This window comes from Pecten maximus, chromosome 2 (genome assembly GCF_902652985.1).
Source record: "Pecten maximus chromosome 2, xPecMax1.1, whole genome shotgun sequence".
Lineage (NCBI taxonomy): Eukaryota > Metazoa > Mollusca > Bivalvia > Pectinida > Pectinidae > Pecten > Pecten maximus.
The window spans coordinates 49,055,311-49,076,920 of NC_047016.1; the positions used below are offsets into that span (position 1 = coordinate 49,055,311).

The window sequence follows — 21,610 nt, forward strand, 5'->3', positions numbered from 1 at the left end:
CTCGCATCACAGAAATACATGCATGTATTTGCTGCTTATGTTAATTGGGTTAGATGAAAATAATTATATGATGAACTAGAACTGTCGCCAGGATGGCTGACTAACACCCCCGCAATCTGCACGTGAATTGGAACTGTTAATTAGAGGCTAACTAAGAGAACCCAGTAATATAGTGACCAGTTGCCATAGCAACCATAATTTTGAGAAGAAGAAAGTGGCATCCACATCTACACATGGTCCTCTATATTTGTGTTAAGTTTCACTGAAATCGGCCCTTCAGTTTAGAAGTTGTCCATACAAATTTAAAGTTATGGTTTTTATCGGAAAACCTGTTTATAGTGACCAGTTGCCATAGCAACCATAATTTTGAGAAAACGAAAGTGGCATGCACATCTACATATGGTCCCCTATATTTGTGTGAAGTTTCATTGAAATCGGCCTTTTGGTTTAGGAGGAGTTGTCCAGACAAACTTAAAGTTATGGTTCTTAGCGGAAAACCTGTTTATAGTGACCAGTTGCCATAGCAACCAAAATTTTGGGAAAAAGAAAGTGGCATGCACATCTACACATGATCATTAATATGTGTGTGAAGTTTCATTGGAATCGGCCCATCGGTTTATAGGAGGAGTTGTCCAGACAAAATGTGTCTACAGACAGACGGACGGACAACCTGATTCCAGTATACCCCCTAACTTTAAATGTCAAATTAAAATGACCATGACTTTTATTGTGAAGAATGTGTTATCTTTTATTTCATCAAGTAGTATTAAATTATTTCTTATTAAGAACAGTACAATTCATTAATTAGGTTTGATGATCAGATACAACTCAGACAAGGCTTATTGGGACCATTAAATCATGTCAATGGCCTGATTGCACTTAAATGACTTTCGACCTCTAAGAAAAAATGTTGGCCTGATAAGTTTGTGGCCAGCAGTGTTCCAGAGAGAACATAACATACCCCCTTAATGTTGTTGCAGGAATCAAAACATAAAATAGTGAATGTATTTGAATATGTAGTACAGTACTAGGATATTAAGTGAATTTTCACCCACCAGGAGGCGCTGATGTCCAGGTGGCAGAAAATCCTGTATTGGAAACTGACACATCGGTGAAAAACCAGAGGTACATTTGGTGTTGTGTTGTGTTGATTGGCTGGCCACTGTTAGGGAGACTTGACCCACAGTACCTCCCTAGGGCGTAGGAGGCAGCTGTAGGGCCATCATTTATCTGTAAAAAGTCGTAGCCACATGTGGCGTGGGCCTCAACGTTGAAAGACGTGAAGGTAAGGCTCACAATCTGAAATATGAAATATTCACATCCTACAGTTCATGAACACAAAAGAACCAAATTGATTTGTAATAAAGGATCGCAATAAGGCCCACTAAAAAAAACAATCTAAGGGAGATAACTCATAGATTTTACAGTAGTGGGATTTTGTACAGTAACATATCTGTATATGTACTGTAGTCCGCTGATCTTTATACATTTTTTTCCAGGCAGATGATATTACTGACATGTGACCTTTACTGTAATGTCACAGACAGCTGGTATTTACCATCATGTGATACTTAAAGCAGATTTTCAGACATTTAGACATACCAAGCCAGGAGTGGAAATGATTCGGTAAGCACAGCTAAGGCCATGTGGGTAGGTTGCCCCCGGTGTTGCTGGGTAGGTGATCGTTCCCGTCTCCCCATAGAGACGTCCTCCACAGGCTGAAAAAGTCATTTAGGATATAGGCGAATCTCTACAGTAGTTGATAAGTGCGATGTATTGCAAGGTGGCAAGCGATACAGGGGTCACGATATGATACGTATCACGATATATGAGAAGCTGATGATTGTTTTTTTTTTTTTAACGTCCTATTAACAGCCAGGGTCATTTAAGGACGTTCCGGGTTTTGGAGGTCGAGGAAAGCCGGAGTACCCCGAGAAAAACCACCGGCCTACGGCCAGTACCTGGCAACTGCCCCACGTAGGTTTCGAACTCGCAACCCAGAGGTGGAGGGCTAGTGATAAAGTGTCGGTACACCTTAACCACTGGGCCACCGCGGCCCCATAGAAGCTGATGACCTTTCAGATATCTAGTATTCCATCGTACTCAGTAGTCATGTTTTGTTTGTGATATTTCCGAAATATTTGAGTCTACATTTGTTACAAAAACATACGTTTTGTCCGTTTCCCACAAAGCGTTCTTGAATTTATATAATTTGGATTTGAAAGAACTCCAACAAGCAGCTTTATAAGTCACTGGAGCGGCCTTGTCAGCCATGTTGTTTACTACAAAAGGTAAGCTAACGTTGGTCAAGGGAGATAACTACAAATTTTCAAGTATCGAGATACAAATCAAGGACAGACAATGTGTCAGTGAATCGTTACACGACTACAGATAATATTATCATTCAGTTTAGAGCAAAGGTGCAATTTTTGATAAAGATAAACTGCAGCCACTAATCAGAAATGTTAAATGTCAGTTTATCTCTAATGATTCCTAAAAAATTTCAAACAATCATGTTTGACCTTTGACCCCATTACCTTGACCTATGACCACTAAAATGAAATGAAATATCATTAGGTACAAGAAGATATAACCATAAACTAATTAGTGCAAATATAATCTATTGTAAGCATATTAATGATGAAATGTTTCACATGAACATTTTTTATGCCAAAAGTGGTCAAAATTATGACTTGAATGCCTTTTATCAATGTCTAACAAAACTGAATCAGGGAGAATTATGATTTTGTGTTGCACATGCTATGAATTAAATCTGTTGAGGGGTTTGTGAGTTAATTCTTCATTGCAAACTTCCTATTCAATGGATTCTACAAACACATACAAGACATTAGCACCTTTAAATTCCAATTGAGAGTCTGACCTTTGACCAATAATCTTGACCAATGACTAACAATGTCCATCAAAGTTTAATCTGGTGTAGAACTAACATAAACTAATTTAGAGTTTGTTGAATATAAACAATTTTATTTTTTTAAAATATGAAACAAGTTGTTGGCCAGGTTGGTTACTATGGGAGGAAGCCATGGTACACAGGAAAAACCACAAGGTCAGGTGGGTGATCCCATACCTGTTCACGTTCGATCAGGGAAATGAACCCTGATTGGCAAGGAGAAAGTTACTACCTTACAATCTGGGCCAGTTGTTTAAAAGGTGATTAGTTTAATCACTTGATCAGTGAAAATTTCATTTTTCTTTTATTGCAAAACCTGTGAGTATATCGTCTTTAAATCATGCCAGTTGGAAGAAAATTAAGAATTATAGAATTTCATAAAGATTTGTCAACTTAGTTCTACCAGAAATTATTATATCAGGATTTGAAAAATGTTGTTAAAATATGATAAGCCTAATCACCTTTTGAACAACTGGGCCCAGATCTGTTAACAGTTGAGCAGAAACTATATCTTGTATAAAATATTGCTACTTTATATTGGATGTGTGACCAGACAGATGGATTAAAGACAGACAGACAGATGAACAGACAGACAGACACTGTAAACTCACCGTTTTGTTCGTCCTGGCAGTTATTACCGGAGTAAGCAGAATCACATTGACAAGAGTATCCGTTGACCTGATCGGTACAAGTACCGCCATTCTGACACGGATTACTGGCACATTCGTTAGTGTTGGTTTCGCATTGGTTTCCTTCGTAACCAGGGATACAAACACACAAAAATGTATTCCCGTTGGTCTGCCACAAAGAAAAACAGTTTTGGTGTATTAAGAATGTCAAAACAGATAATCCCCAGTCAATCAATCTTTGTTGTAAAGTTGTAAAAAGACAAAAAAATGATATACATCTTCTTGTCTCGAAGGTGAAATATCCAACAGAATCAGTTTGTTTGGCCTTTTATATTATTGCTAATTAATTCTCTATAACTTTAATACCTTATACAGATTTCCTCTTTTCCTACCACATCTTGAACTGTAGAAAACAGAACATGTCAGGGCCTAAAAGTACCAACCTGACACGCAGCACCATTCCGACACGGGTTACTGCCACAAGGTCCAGTGATGGGGCCCTGGGAAACACAGCCATTAGTCCCGATTCCATTACCCACATACCCCGGTGGACAGGTACAAGTCAGCACACCTGTAACGAGTAAATTTTAACTCCATCTCAATATATATAGATTTCAGAAACACTGAACTTTCACTAAATGTAAGGAATCGATCACAGGTGAAACAAGGAGCCGTAAAGCTTGGCATTATCCCCCGCGCCCCGCAGTTGGTATGGAAACCCAAATACATGTATATATCAAGCTCAAAGTAAGAGTTATAAAGTATAACTTTAAATGTATGTATTTGAGTTTGGCATCGTCCTTAAATGAAATAAAAACAATTAAATAACACAGAATTGATGCAATATATACAAAATGATGATGATATTTATGTAGCAAAACAGGAAATTTAATAATGACACTTTTTATGACCAAAGAAAGTCCATGTATAATGTTGATATACAATAGTTATCTGAATTATTTAGAGGTATATAATCAATTCTGAATTCTGATAGGCAGTTGTTGACACAACAAAACATAACAAAAGCTCTAATACCTAAATATGTACATTGTATAATTTGTATCTCATATGTTGATAAGTATGACATCAACGCAGTTGTCCAAATTCACAAGTATCAATATGTGAGTATTGTAAAACTGAAAAAAAAATGACAGCAGGTGACTGACTGATCCATACAGGAAGTTTCAAGGAGCTGCGCTGAACGGTTTTTGAGTTATAGCCTGGAAACAAAGGAAACAGTAATTTGGTATTTTTGATTAAGTCTCCATGGTGACAGAAAAAATACCAAAAATGGAAGGTCCGCAATATAGCAAAAGGCACAACTAGGGCATTAGTCTGATATATACAGAAAGTTTCAAGGAGCTGCGTTGAACAGTTTTGGAGTTATAGCCCGGAAACAAAAGGAAACAGTAATTTGGTATTTTTGATTAAGATTCCATTGTGACAGAAAAAATACCGAAAATGGAAGGTCCGCAATAGCAAAAGGCACAACTAGGGCACTAGTCTGATATATACAGAAATTTTCAAGGAGATGCGTTGAACGGTTATGGAGTTATAGCCCGGAAAAGAATCTCGGACGGACACACGAATGGACGGAGCCCAATTTAATATCCCCCGCAAACGCGTTTCGCGGGGGATAATAAGTAAGAATTATACTTATGTCTTATTGTCTTTTTCAAACAGAATCAGTCCAGCATTGATTAACGTCATAATTCTGGCCCTCGAAAATGTGAGAAAAGAAAGTACCACGCCTGGTTGTGTGGATTAACATCCAAACTCTGCACTCTAAGATATGAGGGAATAAGTAAACCATGCCGGGCTGTGTCAATAAGCAACAGAATTCTGGCTCTCAGAATCTGAGGAAATAAGCAATCCATTTCTGGATGTGTCAATTAGCAACAGAATTCTGGCTCTCAGAATCTGAGGAAATAAGCAATCCATTTCTGGATGTGTCAATTAGCAACAGAATTCTGGCTCTCAGAATCTGAGGAAATAAGCAATCCATTTCTGGATGTGTCAATTAGCAACAGAATTCTGGACAGTGAAATGTGAGGGATTTAAGCGACCCTGGCCTTGGTATTCAAATGATATAAATGAAGAAGAAAAATGTTCACATACAACTCACACAGGTAAAACGTCAGATTATAGTGTAATTATTTCACCTATCAATACACCTTACCTGGACTTTCCTGACAGGAAGCCTGAGGGTGACATCCCCCGTTATTTGTGTTGCAGACACCAACCCAGCTACATGTCTCACCATTTCCTACATAGCCAGACGGACAGGGACCACAAGACCGTGACCCGCGAGTGTTCACACAGTCGACCCGTGGAGACAAGGAACATCCGCCATTGTTGGTGGCACATTCATTGATATCGGCACAGGTGAAACCATTTCCACTGTACCCTGAAAAAAAGAAATTATACAATTAAATTATAAATATCTTAAGACTATCAGGTACCAGCTAGCCTCTTCACAACTAATAGTACAAAACAATATTGTTTTCACTCAATACATCAACGTTAATAGCTATAAATGGTCTTGGCATTACTTGTGTAGCCAATAAGTGATTACCAGAAAGAGGTTATTAACTAATTCACCCCTGAAGTGTCAAAATGAACTATTCCAATGTTTGAATTGGAAGAGTTCAAATGTGTCTTTAGGGGTGAATGCTTTAAAGAGATAGGTCCACTTTCAATTTGAAGAAATATCTTTTGGTGGCCATATTGAATTTTGGATCTGGGCAACAACCAAATCTGAGGAGGTAATTAATTTATACTAGGATATTTTGAGGAATTGAAATTTCATGAAAAATTACTCATGGAGCTAAACGCATGTTAAAAGATTATAAAGCTAAAATTATAACAAACACGAGGGCCATGGGCCTTAACGGTCACCTGAATTTTGATCTTTTTGGTAGATTTAATTCCTTTGACCTTGAATATGAGGTCAATGTGTTCACTCCAGCATGCTACAGGCAAAATATATTGTTTCTATAATTTTTTTAGTCCTCCAGAAGACGTTTAAAAGATTTTAGCATATTTGAGCCTGGTGGCCGTAAATGGTGGCCGTAAATGAAGGTCAAGGTCGTGCTCTTTCATCTGAACAATCGTCATAGCCCTCTACCCGAGCATGTTATACCCAATATCAGGTTTCTAGGCTTCTTGGTTAATGAGAAGAAGTTGTTTAAAGATTTTAGCATATTTGACCCCTGTGACCTTGAATGAAGATCAAGGTCATTCTTTTGAATAATCTTGATAGCCCTTCACCTCAGCATGGTACAGACCCAATATCATATAAAAGGCGATAAGAAAAGATCACTCGAGACTTCATCTCAGGTGACCTAAAAAAAAATTCAGATTTCTATTTACAGTGACCTTGACCTTCAGACTAGAGAAGTATTCCTAGACTATTTTAGTTTAATGGTCGATTAAACCATAGGTACCTCAATTAACATGGAAACCCATTTTATATATATATTATAAGAGTGACCTTGACATTTGATATTCAGACCTAGCTGAAAAGTAATTCAAAGCAACATTTTTCAAACAATGAAGCACTGTTTTGTTTTTGGGACCCATGGTAACTCAGTTTATCGCATGGTAACCAACTTATTTACATTAGCTATGACCTTAACCTTTGACTTTAATTCCACACTTGAAAAGTAATCCTAATTAGTGATACCTATATTACTACAAAAAGGTGATATACATTTTTTTTAAACATTAATCTCTCAATAACTTTTCACAACATATAGTGTTCTACACTGACCAGTCGGACACTGCCCACAGTAGAAGGTGCCAGGAACATTGATACAAGGAACTAGAGGATCGGCCGAGCAAACTGCTGGACGGTCAGTGTCACATTCGTTAACGTCGGTATTACAGGCAGGATCAGACCCGGACGTAGTCCAGCCGTCCTCACAGATACAGTGATACTTTGGCTGCAAACAAATCAATGTAGTCACTTGTGTAGAATTTTTTTTTTAAAGTGAAAACTTTTCAAAGATACAATAGATTATTGCTTGTGATGATCTTGTTACGAATTGATTGTAAATCAAAGAATTAAAAACCCTTGCTGAGAGTAATAATATAACTGTTTCACGAAACCAAGCTAAAGCAATATGTGTCCCCTATCGGCTCAAACAGCTATTTGTAATATTTTTCAAAGAAACTTAGATTTTCTAAAAAATAGTTAGAGTGACCTTGACCTTGAACTACCATCCCTGAAACTCGAATTTGTTCAAAATATTGTCCCTTGCACCTGTAACTTTGTGAAGTTTGATCAAAATCCCTGGAGGAATGAAGCCGGTAGGAGAATAATAATTCAATTTACAGGAAACCTACACAAATATCACCTTGTACTCCTGCCGTCTAAGATGTATTTTTACTGAACAGAAAAATTTGGTGACCAATTTGCATGGAAAAAATATTGATGGATTACTATAATAACATTTGTCAAGGCAGTAACGACTGGATTTTCGGATAAATTTTTTTAAAACCTAATTGTTTTCTAAAAGATGTTCTCTGCATTAGATAAACAAATCAATGTTCTTCTGTTTATCATCTCGGGATGTTATTCGGAGAACGCTTTCAATTTTTACATGTTTATTATCTACTTTACTTATGAATTGTTGACATTTCTGAGCAGAATTGAAGGAAATCTAATGAAGATCAAGGCGATAATGTCTAGTTTGATCTAACTATAAATAAAAACATAGGGAGACTTAAAGTGTAATATCCAGATAAATATTGGTATATGCAGCATCAAAAATTAAAACAAATGAGCTTATTAGGACAAGTGAAAAATGTGCGCACCTGACCAGGAATCACTCTGCCAGTGTTGACACAGGTGCCGTGGCCACACAGTTCCTGATTGGAAGCTCCGGTACAGTCATCGTGAGTTTCTGTACACCGAATACCGTGGTAGTTACTGGTACACTGGCAACTGTCAACACAAACAAATACCGTGGTAGTTACTGGTACACTGACGTTACTGTCAACACAAACAAATACTGTGGTAGTTACTGGTACACTGACAACTGTCTACACAAACAAATACCGTGGTAGTTACTGGTACACTGACAACTGTCAACACAAACAAATACCGTGGTAGTTACTGGTACACTGACAACTGTCTACACAAACAAAAACCGTGGTAGTTACTGGTACAATGACAACTGTCAACACAAACAAATACTGTGGTAGTTACTGGTACACTGACAACTGTCAACACAAACAAATACCGTGGTAGTTACTGGTACACTGACAATTGTCAACACAAACAAATACCGTGGTAGTTACTGGTACACTGACAACTGTCAACACAAACAAATACCGTGGTAGTTACTGGTACACTGACAACTATCTACACAAACAAATACCGTGGTAGTTACTGGTACACTGACAACTGTCAACACAAACAAATACTGTGGTAGTTACTGGTACATTGACAACTGTCAACACAAACAAATACCGTGGTAGTTACTGGTACACTGACAACTGTCAACACAAACAAATACTGTGGTAGTTACTGGTACATTGACAACTGTCAACACAAAACAAATACTGTGGTAGTTACTGGTACACTGACAACTGTCAACACAAACAAATACTGTGGTAGTTACTGGTACACTGACAACTGTCAACACAAACAAATAACGTGGTAGTTACTGGTACAATGACAACTGTCAACACAAACAAATACTGTGGTAGTTACTGGTACACTGACAACTGTCTACACAAACAAATACTGTGGTAGTTACTGGTACACTGACAACTGTCAACACAAACAAATAACGTGGTAGTTACTGGTACACTGACAACTGTCAACACAAACAAATACTGTGGTAGTTACTGGTACACTGACAACTGTCAACACAAACAAATAACGTGGTAGTTACTGGTACAATGACAACTGTCAACACAAACAAATACTGTGGTAGTTACTGGTACACTGACAACTGTCAACACAAACAAATACTGTGGTAGTTACTGGTACACTGACAACTGTCAACACAAACAAATAACGTGGTAGTTACTGGTACAATGACAACTGTCAACACAAACAAATACTGTGGTAGTTACTGGTACACTGACAACTGTCAACACAAACAAATAACGTGGTAGTTACTGGTACACTGACAACTGTCAACACAAACAAATACCGTGGTAGTTTCTGGTACACTGACAACTGTCAACACAAACAAATACCGTGGTAGTTACTGGTACAATGACAACTGTCAACACAAACAAATACTGTGGTAGTTACTGGTACACTGACAACTGTCAACACAAACAAATAACGTGGTAGTTACTGGTACAATGACAACTGTCAACACAAACAAATACTGTGGTAGTTACTGGTACACTGACAACTGTCAACACAAACAAATACTGTGGTAGTTACTGGTACACTGACAACTGTCAACAAAAACAAAAACCGTGGTAGTTACTGGTACAATGACAACTGTCAACACAAACAAATACCGTGGTAGTTACTGGTACACTGACAACTGTCAACACAAACAAATACCGTGGTAGTTACTGGTACACTGACAACTGTCAACACAAACAAATACCATGGTAGTTACTGGTACACTGACAACTGTCAACACAAACAAATACCGTGGTAGTTACTGGTACACTGACAACTGTCAACAAAAACAGAAACCGTGGTAGTTACTGGTATACTGACAACTGTCAACACAAACAAATACTGTGGTGGTAGTTACTGGTACACTGACAACTGTCAACACAAACAAATACTGTGGTAGTTACTGGTACACTGACAACTATCTACACAAACAAATACTGTGGTAGTTACTGGTACACTGACAACTGTCAACACAAACAAATACCGTGGTAGTTACTGGTACACTGACAACTATCTACACAAACAAATACTGTGGTAGTTACTGGTACACTGACAACTGTCTACACAAACAAATACTGTGGTAGTTACTGGTACACTGACAATTGTCAACACAAACAAATACCGTGGTAGTTACTGGTACACTGACAACTGTCAACACAAACAAATACCGTGGTAGTTACTGGTACACTGACAACTGTCTACACAAACAAAAACCGTGGTAGTTACTGGTACACTGACAACTGTCTACACAAACAAATAACGTGGTAGTTACTGGTACACTGACAACTGTCAACACAAACAAATACCGTGGTAGTTACTGGTACACTGACAACTGTCAACACAAACAAATACCGTGGTAGTTACTGGTATACTGACAACTGTCAACACAAACAAATACCGTGGTAGTTACTGGTACACTGACAACTGTCAACACAAACAAATACCATGGTAGTTACTGGTACACTGACAACTGTCAACACAAACAAATACCGTGGTAGTTACTGGTACACTGACAACTGTCAACAAAAACAAAAACCGTGGTAGTTACTGGTATACTGACAACTGTCAACACAAACAAATACTGTGGTGGTAGTTACTGGTACACTGACAACTGTCAACACAAACAAATACTGTGGTAGTTACTGGTACACTGACAACTATCTACACAAACAAATACTGTGGTAGTTACTGGTACACTGACAACTGTCAACACAAACAAATACCTCGGTAGTTACTGGTACACTGACAACTGTCAACACAAACAAATACTGTGGTAGTTACTGGTACACTGACAACTGTCTACACAAACAAATACTGTGGTAGTTACTGGTACACTGACAACTGTCAACACAAACAAATACTGTGGTGGTAGTTACTGGTACAATGACAACTGTCAACACAAACAAATACCTCGGTAGTTACTGGTACACTGACAACTGTCAACACAAACAAATACCATGGTAGTTACTGGTACACTGACAACTGTCAACACAAACAAATAACGTGGTAGTTACTGGTACACTGACAACTGTCAACACAAACAAATACCGTGGTAGTTACTGGTACACTGACAACTGTCAACACAAAACAAATACTGTGGTGGTAGTTACTGGTACACTGACAACTGTCAACACAAACAAATACTGTGGTAGTTACTGGTACACTGACAACTGTCAACACAAACAAATACTGTGGTGGTAGTTACTGGTACACTGACAACTGTCAACACAAACAAATACTGTGGTGGTAGTTACTGGTACACTGACAACTATCTACACAAACAAATAACGTGGTAGTTACTGGTACACTGACAACTGTCAACACAAACAAATACCGTGGTAGTTACTGGTACACTGACAACTGTCAACACAAACAAATACCGTGGTAGTTACTGGTACACTGACAACTGTCAACAAAAACAAATACTGTGGTAGTTACTGGTACACTGACAACTGTCAACACAAACAAATACTGTGGTAGTTACTGGTACACTGACAACTGTCAACACAAACAAATACTGTGGTAGTTACTGGTACACTGACAACTGTCAACACAAACAAATACCGTGGTAGTTACTGGTACAATGACAACTGTCAACACAAACAAATACTGTGGTAGTTACTGGTACACTGACAACTGTCAACACAAACAAATACCGTGGTAGTTACTGGTACACTGACAACTGTCAACACAAACAAATACTGTGGTGGTAGTTACTGGTACACTGACAACTGTCTACACAAACAAAAACCGTGGTAGTTACTGGTACACTGACAACTGTCTACACAAACAAATACTGTGGTAGTTACTGGTACACTGACAACTATCTACACAAACAAATACTGTGGTAGTTACTGGTACACTGACAACTGTCAACACAAACAAATACTGTGGTAGTTACTGGTACACTGACAACTGTCAACACAAACAAATACTGTGGTAGTTACTGGTACACTGACAACTGTCAACACAAACAAATAACGTGGTAGTTACTGGTACAATGACAACTGTCAACACAAACAAATAACGTGGTAGTTACTGGTACACTGACAACTGTCAACACAAACAAATACCGTGGTAGTTACTGGTACAATGACAACTGTCAACACAAACAAATACTGTGGTAGTTACTGGTACACTGACAACTGTCAACACAAACAAATAACGTGGTAGTTACTGGTACACTGACAACTGTCAACACAAACAAATACTGTGGTGGTAGTTACTGGTACACTGACAACTGTCAACACAAACAAATACCGTGGTAGTTACTGGTACACTGACAACTGTCTACACAAAACAAATACCGTGGTAGTTACTGGTACACTGACAACTGTCAACACAAACAAATACCGTGGTAGTTACTGATCAATGACAACTGTCAACACAAACAAATACCGTGGTAGTTACTGGTACACTGACAATTTTGAATCTTTGTGTTTTTTAAAGAATGTTTTGTTTCTATTTATAGTAACAGTGGTCTTCACCTTGACCAATTCCAAAAGAATATTTTTAAATCCCTGTTTCACATCTGTACAGAGTATATCACCATGTGAAATTTCAAATATTTCGGTCTTCTGGATTTGGAGATATTTTCCGGAAACCAAAGTGATGACAGACTGACAGACATGCATTTACCAGCATAATAGATAGTCCTAAACGTAAAAAGAAACATGGTAGACACAACATCGCTGTACTGACACAAGTGTGGGGAACTGACAACATGGATTTGTCCCAGAATAACTTACGTGAAACTACCCCTGTTGTTGACACACGTGGCTCCATTCTGACAACCTCGATCTGTTCCGGTATACTCAGAGCATTCATTCACATCTTCATCGCAAGTCTCTCCCTAAAACATCATCATCATCATCATCATCATCAATTGACATCATCATCATCTATGATGATAAAATGCATTTTCAAAACTTGTCCTGTAGGATGCAAAATTTGTGTTATAGCTGAATTTTAAAATTCAAATACAAGCAGGCAAACAGCGAGAGTAATTATAAAAGCTGAGTTTATCGAGAGACTTACCGTCCAAGCGGGCGGACATCGACAGGAGTAGGCATTGTACCTGTCAATACAGGTGCCGCCATTTCTACACGGATTGCTACTACATTCATTCTGTGTAAGCAGCTGAAATGTACAAGGACCATTTATAAAATCAACACATTCAAAATATTCAATATAGAAATCTAGTGAAACTTCAATAGATATGATCAAATGAATTACATTGTACTATGTGCATGTACCTCAATGAAAAAAAATCAGTGAGAAGTTATCAGACAATTTGAGATAATGATGGTACAAAGGAACTTTGCAGTAAATTCCCAACCAACAGCCATACATAAGTATTATAAAAGCATTATATGGACCGTGAGTTGAGAATTCGTGCCAATTCCCTGTGTTACAGCAATCATTTTTTTGTTATTAACACAGTCAGTTATATTATGCATTTATGTCCCTGGATGCAGGGAAATATAAAGGTTTGCATGTTTACCCGAAGGGATCACATTTCTTGAGGGCTTGCCCGAGGGAAATATGAGAGCTGAGGGTAAACAAACCTTCATATTACAAATGTACCCTGTTTCCAGGGCCATAAATTCATAATATAACTGACTGTGTTAATAAATGGTTTATTATATCAAAAAATATTCAGTAATGAATGATGATACTCAAAAACAAGAGGCCCATGGGGCCTGTATCGCTCACCTGGTTGGATTTGACCAAATGTCAAAATAATGTTCATGTTCAATTCCTTTTGTTTGTTAACCTCAAACAATGCTATTTATGGTTATAGCGTGGGGATCCCAACTGCTTTAAAGAAATAATGAAGTCCAGACTCACTGAGTTTACAACATGCATTTATAACTTTATGACTAGTAGTGATTTAAAGGAATTACCTCTATTTCCCATATGGGGCCCCGCCCCTTTTGCCCCTCGGGGTCAGAGTCACCATTTATGCAAAATCTGTTCCCCTTCCCCCAAGAATGTTTCTTACCAAATTGGGTTCAAATCCATTCATAACTTTATGACTAGTAGCGATTTTAAGGAATTACCTCTATTTCCCCATTAGGCCCCGCCCCTTTGGCCCCTTGGGGGTCAGAGTCACCATTTATGCAAAATCTGTTCCCCTTCCCCAAAGAATGTTTCTTACTAAATTGGGTTCAAATCCATTCATAAATTTATGACTAGTAGCGATTTAAAGGAATTACCTCTATTTCCCATATGGGGCCCCGCCCCTTTGCCCCCTCGGGGGTCAGAGTCACCATTTATGCAAAATCTGTTCCCCTTCCCCAAAGGATGTTTCTTATTAAATTGGGTTCAAATCCATTCATAACTTTATGACTAGTAGCGATTTAAAGGAATTACCTCTATTTCCCATATGGGGCCCCGCCTCTTTGGCCCCTCGGGGGTCAGAGTCACCATTTATGCAAAATCTGTTCCTCTTCCCCAAAGGATGTTTCTTATTAAATTGGGTTCAAATCCATTCATAACTTTATGACTAGTAGCGATTTAAAGGAATTACCTCTATTTCCCATATGGGGCCCCGCCTCTTTGGCCCCTCGGGGGTCAGAGTCACCATTTATGCAAAATCTGTTCCCTTTCACATAAGAATGTTTCTGACCAATTTGGGTATAAATCCATTCATAACTTTATGACTAGTAGCGATTTGAAGGAATTACCTCTATTTCCCCATTAGGCCCCGCCCCTTTGGCCCCTTGGGGGTCAGAGTCACCATTTACGCAAAATCTGTTCCCCTTCCCCAAAGGATGTTTCTGACCAAATTGGGTTCAAATCCATTCATACCTTTATGACTAGTAGCGATTTAAAGGAATTGCCTTAATTTCCCCTATTGGGCCCTGCCCCTCAGGCCCCTTGGGGGTCAGAGTCACCATTTATGCAAAATCTGTTCCCCTTCCCAAAAGGATGTTTCTGACCAAATTGGGTTCAAATCCATTCATAACTTAATGACTAGTAGCGATTTAAAGGAATTGCCTCAATTTCCCCTATTGGGCCCCGCCCCTCAGGCCCCTTGGGGGTCAGAGTCACCATTTATGCAAAATCTGATCCCCTTCTGCCAAGGATGTTTTTGACCAAATTTGGTCAAAATCCAATAAGAACTTTTTGACTAGTAGCGATTTGAAGCAAATGTTGACGGACGGACGACGGACGACGGACGCTGCACCATGGCATAAGCTCACCGGACCTTCGGTCCAGGTGAGCTAATAAACTGAAGATATGAAATATCATTTCTATCACAAACCCCTGTGATCCTGGTCCCTCAATCGATACGATTCCATGTCAAGGTGTTATTGACAATTTCCTTTAGAAACTCTTGGAAACAGTTGGCGTGTACATATGTCGATATTTTCGTTTTCTGAGAAATCTTATTTTGATAATTTTATCTTTTTCTGCTGTTTTGGTTGCACGAAAACATTTGCATTTCTGCTTGTACGCCATTTGTAAACAACTGGAAGGGAGACAACTCTCACAACAGAATGTGGGGGTCGCCATGCATGGGGGCACGCAGTACGATATCAATCTCCCTGGATCATGCGCCTCAGGGAGATATGATGTTTTGTCCCTTTTCCACGTGATGCGTTTCGGCTAATCACAGGCACTGTTATAAACATGAGGTATAATAATATACAACGATCTATAGGGACATTGTAAAGGCCCCTGGGTCCTGTATAGATCTGCAGATGTCTTCTGGCTACTTACCGAACGTAAATTCGCAACTTGTCTCTGCAATGTTCTGACCTGGATTGAATTAAACAGAAATAAATTATCTTATTTATGAAATTAGTTCAACATCCAAAATCATATGTCCACTGACCTACAATATATCTAAATATTATACACTCAGTGTATATTTACAACCTACTATTGTTCAGCATAAGCTATTTCATATTTGCAACGATGATTTGTCCATAACTGTCTCTTTCTCTAGCTGTCTATAACCATCTCTTTATCCACCTGTCTATAACCATCTCTGTATCCACCTGTCTATAACCATCTCTGTATCCACCTGTCTATAACCATCTCTGTATCCACCTGTCTATAACCATCTCTTTATCCACCTGTCTATAACCATCTCTGTATCCACCTGTCTATAACCATCTCTGTATCCACCTGTCTATAACCACCTCTTTATCCACCTGTCTATAACCATCTCTGTATCCACCTGTCTATAACCATCTCTTTATCCACCTGTCTATAACCATCTCTGTATCCACCTGTCTATAACCATCCCTTTATCCACCTGTCTATAACCATCTCTGTATCCACCTGTCTATAACCATCTCTGCATCCACCTGTCTATAACCATCTCTGTATCAACCTGTCTATAACCATCTCTGTATCCACCTGTCTATAACCATCTCTATATCCACCTGTCTATAACCATCTCTGTATCCACCTGTCTATAACCATCTCTATATCCACCTGTCTATAACCATCCCTTTATCCACCTGTCTATACCGATCTCCGTATCCACCTGTCTATAACCATCTCTGTATCCACCTGTCTATAACCATCTCTTTATCCACCTGTCTATAACCATCTCTATATCCACCTGTCTATAACCATCTCTGTATCCACCTGTCTATACCCATCTCTTTATCCACCTGTCTATAACCATCCCTTTATCCACCTGTCTATAACCATCTCTTTATCCACCTGTCTATAACCATCCCTTTATCCACCTGTCTATAATCATCTCTTTATCCACCTGTCTATAACAATCTTTGTATCCACCTGTCTATAACCATCTCTGTATCCACCTGTCTATAACCATCTCTGTATCCACCTGTCTATAACCATCCCTTTATCCACCTGTCTATAACCATCTATATATCCACCTGTCTATAACCATCTCTTTATCCACCTGTCTATAACCATCCCTTTATCCACCTGTCTATAACCATCTCTGTATCCACCTGTCTATAACCATCTCTTTATCCACCTGTCTATAACCATCTCTGTATCCACCTGTCTATAACCATCCCTTTATCCACCTGTCTATAACCATCTCTATATCCACCTGTCTATAACCATCTCTGTATCCACCTGTCTATAACCATCTCTTTATCCACCTGTCTATAACCATCTCTGTATCCACCTGTCTATACCCATCTCTTTATCCACCTGTCTATAACCATCTCTGTATCCACCTGTCTATAACCACCTTTTTATCCACCTGTCTATAACCATCTCTTTATCTATCTGTCTATAACCATCTCTTTATTCACCTGTCTATAACCATCTCTGTATCCACCTGTCTATAACCATCTCTTTATCTACCTGTCTATAACCATCTCTTTATCTACCTGTCTATAACCATCTCTGTATCCACCTGTCTATAACCATCTCTGTATCCACCTGTCTATAACCATCTCTGTATCCACCTGTCTATAACCATTCCTTTATCCACCTGTCTATAACCATCTATATATCCACCTGTCTATAACCATCTCTGTATCCACCTGTCTATAACCATCCCTTTATCCACCTGTCTATAACCATCTCTGTATCCACCTGTCTATAACCATCCCTTTATCCACCTGTCTATAACCATCTCTATATCCACCTGTCTATAACCATCTCTGTATCCACCTGTCTATAACCATCTCTTTATCCACCTGTCTATAACCATCTCTGTATCCACCTGTCTATACCCATCTCTTTATCCACCTGTCTATAACCATCTCTGTATCCACCTGTCTATAACCATCTCTTTATCTACCTGTCTATAACCATCTCTTTATCTACCTGTCTATAACCATCTCTTTATCCACCTGTCTATAACCATCTCTGTATCCACCTGTCTATAACCATCTCTGTATCCACCTGTCTATAACCATCCCTTTATCCACCTGTCTATAACCATCTCTTTATCCACCTGTCTATAACCATCTCTGTATCCACCTGTCTATAACCATCTCTGTATCCACCTGTCTATAACCATCTCTGTATCCACCTGTCTATAACCATCTCTGTATCCACCTGTCTATAACCATCTCTGTATCCACCTGTCTATAACCATCTCTTTATCCAATGGACATTACATGTCTGGTATACATGTATATCTATATCTATCAGCCCTATAACAGACATTACACGTCTGGTATACATGTATATCTATCAGCCCTATAACAGACATTACCCGTCTGGTATACATGTATATCTATATCTATCAGCCCTATAACAGACATTATACGTCTGGTATACATGTATATCTATATATATCAGCCCTATATCAGACATTACCCGTCTGGTATACATGTATATCTATCAGCCCTATAACAGACATTACCCGTCTGGTATACATGTATATCTATATATATCAGCTCTATAACAGACATTACACGTCTGGTATACATGTATATCTATATATATCAGCCCTATAACAGACATTACACGTCTGGTATACATGTATATCTATATCTATCAGCCCTATAACAGACATTACACATCTGGTATACATGTATATCTATATCTATCAGCCCTATAACAGACATTACACGTCTGGTATACATGTATATCTATATCTATCAGCCCTATAACAGACATTACACGCCTGGTATACATGTATATCTATATCTATCAGCCCTATAACAGACATTACACGTCTGGTATACATGTATATCTATATCTATCAGTCCTATAACAGACATTACACGTCTGGTATACATGTATATCTATATCTATCAGCCCTATAACAGACATTACACGTCAGGTATACATGTATATCTATATATATCAGCCCTATAACAGACATTACACGTCTGGTATACATGTATATCTATATCTATCAGCCCTATAACAGACATTACACGTCTGGTATACATGTATATCTATATCTATCAGCCCTATAACAGACATTACACGTCTGGTATACATGTATATCTATATCTATCAGCCCTATAACAGACATTACACATCTGGTATACATGTATATCTATATCTATCAGCCCTATATCAGACATTACACGTCAGGTATACATGTATATCTATATCTATCAGCCCTATAACAGACATTACACGTCAGGTATACATCTATATCTATCAGCCCTATAACAGACATTACACGTCAGGTATACATGTATATCTATATCTATCAGCCCTATAACAGACATTACATGTCTGGTATACAAGTATATCTATATCTATCAGCCCTATAACAGACATTACACGTCTGGTATACATGTATATCTATCAGCCCTATAACAGACATTACACATCTGGTATACATGTATATCTATATCTATCAGCCCTATAACAGACATTACACGTCAGGTATACATGTATATCTATATCTATCAGCCCTATAACAGACATTACACGTCTGGTATACATGTATATCTATCAGCCCTATAACAGACATTACACGTCTGGTATACATGTATATCTATATCTATCAGCCCTATAACAGACATTACCCGTCTGGTATACATGTATATCTATATCTATCAGCCCTATAACAGACATTACACGTCTGGTATACATGTATATCTATATCTATCAGCCCTATAACAGACATTACACGCCTGGTATACATGTATATCTATATCTATCAGCCCTATAACAGACATTACATGTCTGGTATACATGTATATCTATATCTATCAGCCCTATAACAGACATTACACGTCTGGTATACATGTATATCTATATCTATCAGCCCTATAACAGACATTACATGTCTGGTATACATGTATATCTATATCTATCAGCCCTATAACAGACATTACACGCCTGGTATACATGTATATCTATATCTATCAGCCCTATAACAGACATTACACGCCTGGTATACATGTATATCTATATCTATCAGCCCTATAACAGACATTACATGTCTGGTATACATGTATATATATATCTATCAGCCCTATAACAGACATTACACGTCTGGTATACACGTATATCTATATCTATCAGCCCTATAACAGACATTACACGTCTGGTATACATGTATATCTATATCTATCAGCCCTATAACAGACATTACATGTCTGGTATACATGTATATCTATATCTATCAGCCCTATAACAGACATTACACGTCTGGTATACATGTATATCTATATCTATCAGCCCTATAACAGACATTACACGCCTGGTATACATGTATATATATCAGCTCTATAACAGACATTACACGTCTGGTATACATGTATATCTATATCTATCAGCCCTATAACAGACATTACACATCTGGTATACATGTATATCTATATATATCAGCTCTATAACAGACATTACACATCTGGTATACATGTATATCTATATCTATCAGCCCTATAACAGACATTACACGTCTGGTATACATGTATATCTATATCTATCAGCCCTATAACAGACATTACACGCCTGGTATACATGTATATCTATATCTATCAGCCCTATAACAGACATTACACATCTGGTATACATGGATATCTATATCTATCAGCCCTATAACAGACATTACACATCTGGTATACATGTATATCTATATCTATCAGCCCTATAACAGACATTACACGTCTGGTATACATGTATATCTATATCTATCAGCCCTATAACAGACATTACACGTCTGGTATACATGTATATCTATATCTATCAGCTCTATAACAGACATTACCCGTCTGGTATACATGTATATCTATATCTATCAGCCCTATAACAGACATTACACATCTGGTATACATGGATATCTATATCTATCAGCCCTATAACAGACATTACCCGTCTGGTATACATGTATATCTATATCTATCAGCCCTATAACAGACATTACACGTCTGGTATACATGTATATCTATATCTATCAGCCCTATAACAGACATTACCCGTCTGGTATACATGTATATCTATCAGCCCTATAACAGACATTACATGTCTGGTATACATGTATATCTATATCTATCAGCCCTATAACAGACATTACACGTCTGGTATACATGTATATCTATATCTATCAGCCCTATAACAGACATTACACGTCTGGTATACATGTATATCTATCAGCCCTATAACAGACATTACACGCCTGGTATACATGTATATCTATATCTATCAGCCCTATAACAGACATTACCTGTCTGGTATACATGTATATCTATATCTATCAGCCCTATAACAGACATTACACGTCTGGTATACATGTATATCTATATCTATCAGCCCTATAACAGACAT

At 38.1% G+C, this 21,610-nt stretch overlaps 1 protein-coding gene across 1 annotated transcript in view; it reads right to left on the reverse strand.

Moving 5' to 3' along the window:
• The window catches only part of LOC117343522 (cubilin-like), a 149,347-nt gene that overhangs the window by 106,338 nt on the left and 21,399 nt on the right, over nucleotides 1–21,610 (reverse strand). The window contains exons 7-16 of the mRNA XM_033905904.1: nucleotides 16,145–16,183; nucleotides 13,454–13,555; nucleotides 13,165–13,268; nucleotides 8,359–8,488; nucleotides 7,313–7,484; nucleotides 5,720–5,947; nucleotides 3,984–4,111; nucleotides 3,523–3,709; nucleotides 1,603–1,718; nucleotides 1,056–1,299 (exon numbers count right to left, since the gene is read on the reverse strand). Coding sequence (XP_033761795.1) covers nucleotides 1,056–1,299; nucleotides 1,603–1,718; nucleotides 3,523–3,709; nucleotides 3,984–4,111; nucleotides 5,720–5,947; nucleotides 7,313–7,484; nucleotides 8,359–8,488; nucleotides 13,165–13,268; nucleotides 13,454–13,555; nucleotides 16,145–16,183 — 1,450 coding nt within the window. The remainder of the gene's footprint in view (nucleotides 1–1,055; nucleotides 1,300–1,602; nucleotides 1,719–3,522; nucleotides 3,710–3,983; nucleotides 4,112–5,719; nucleotides 5,948–7,312; nucleotides 7,485–8,358; nucleotides 8,489–13,164; nucleotides 13,269–13,453; nucleotides 13,556–16,144; nucleotides 16,184–21,610) is intronic.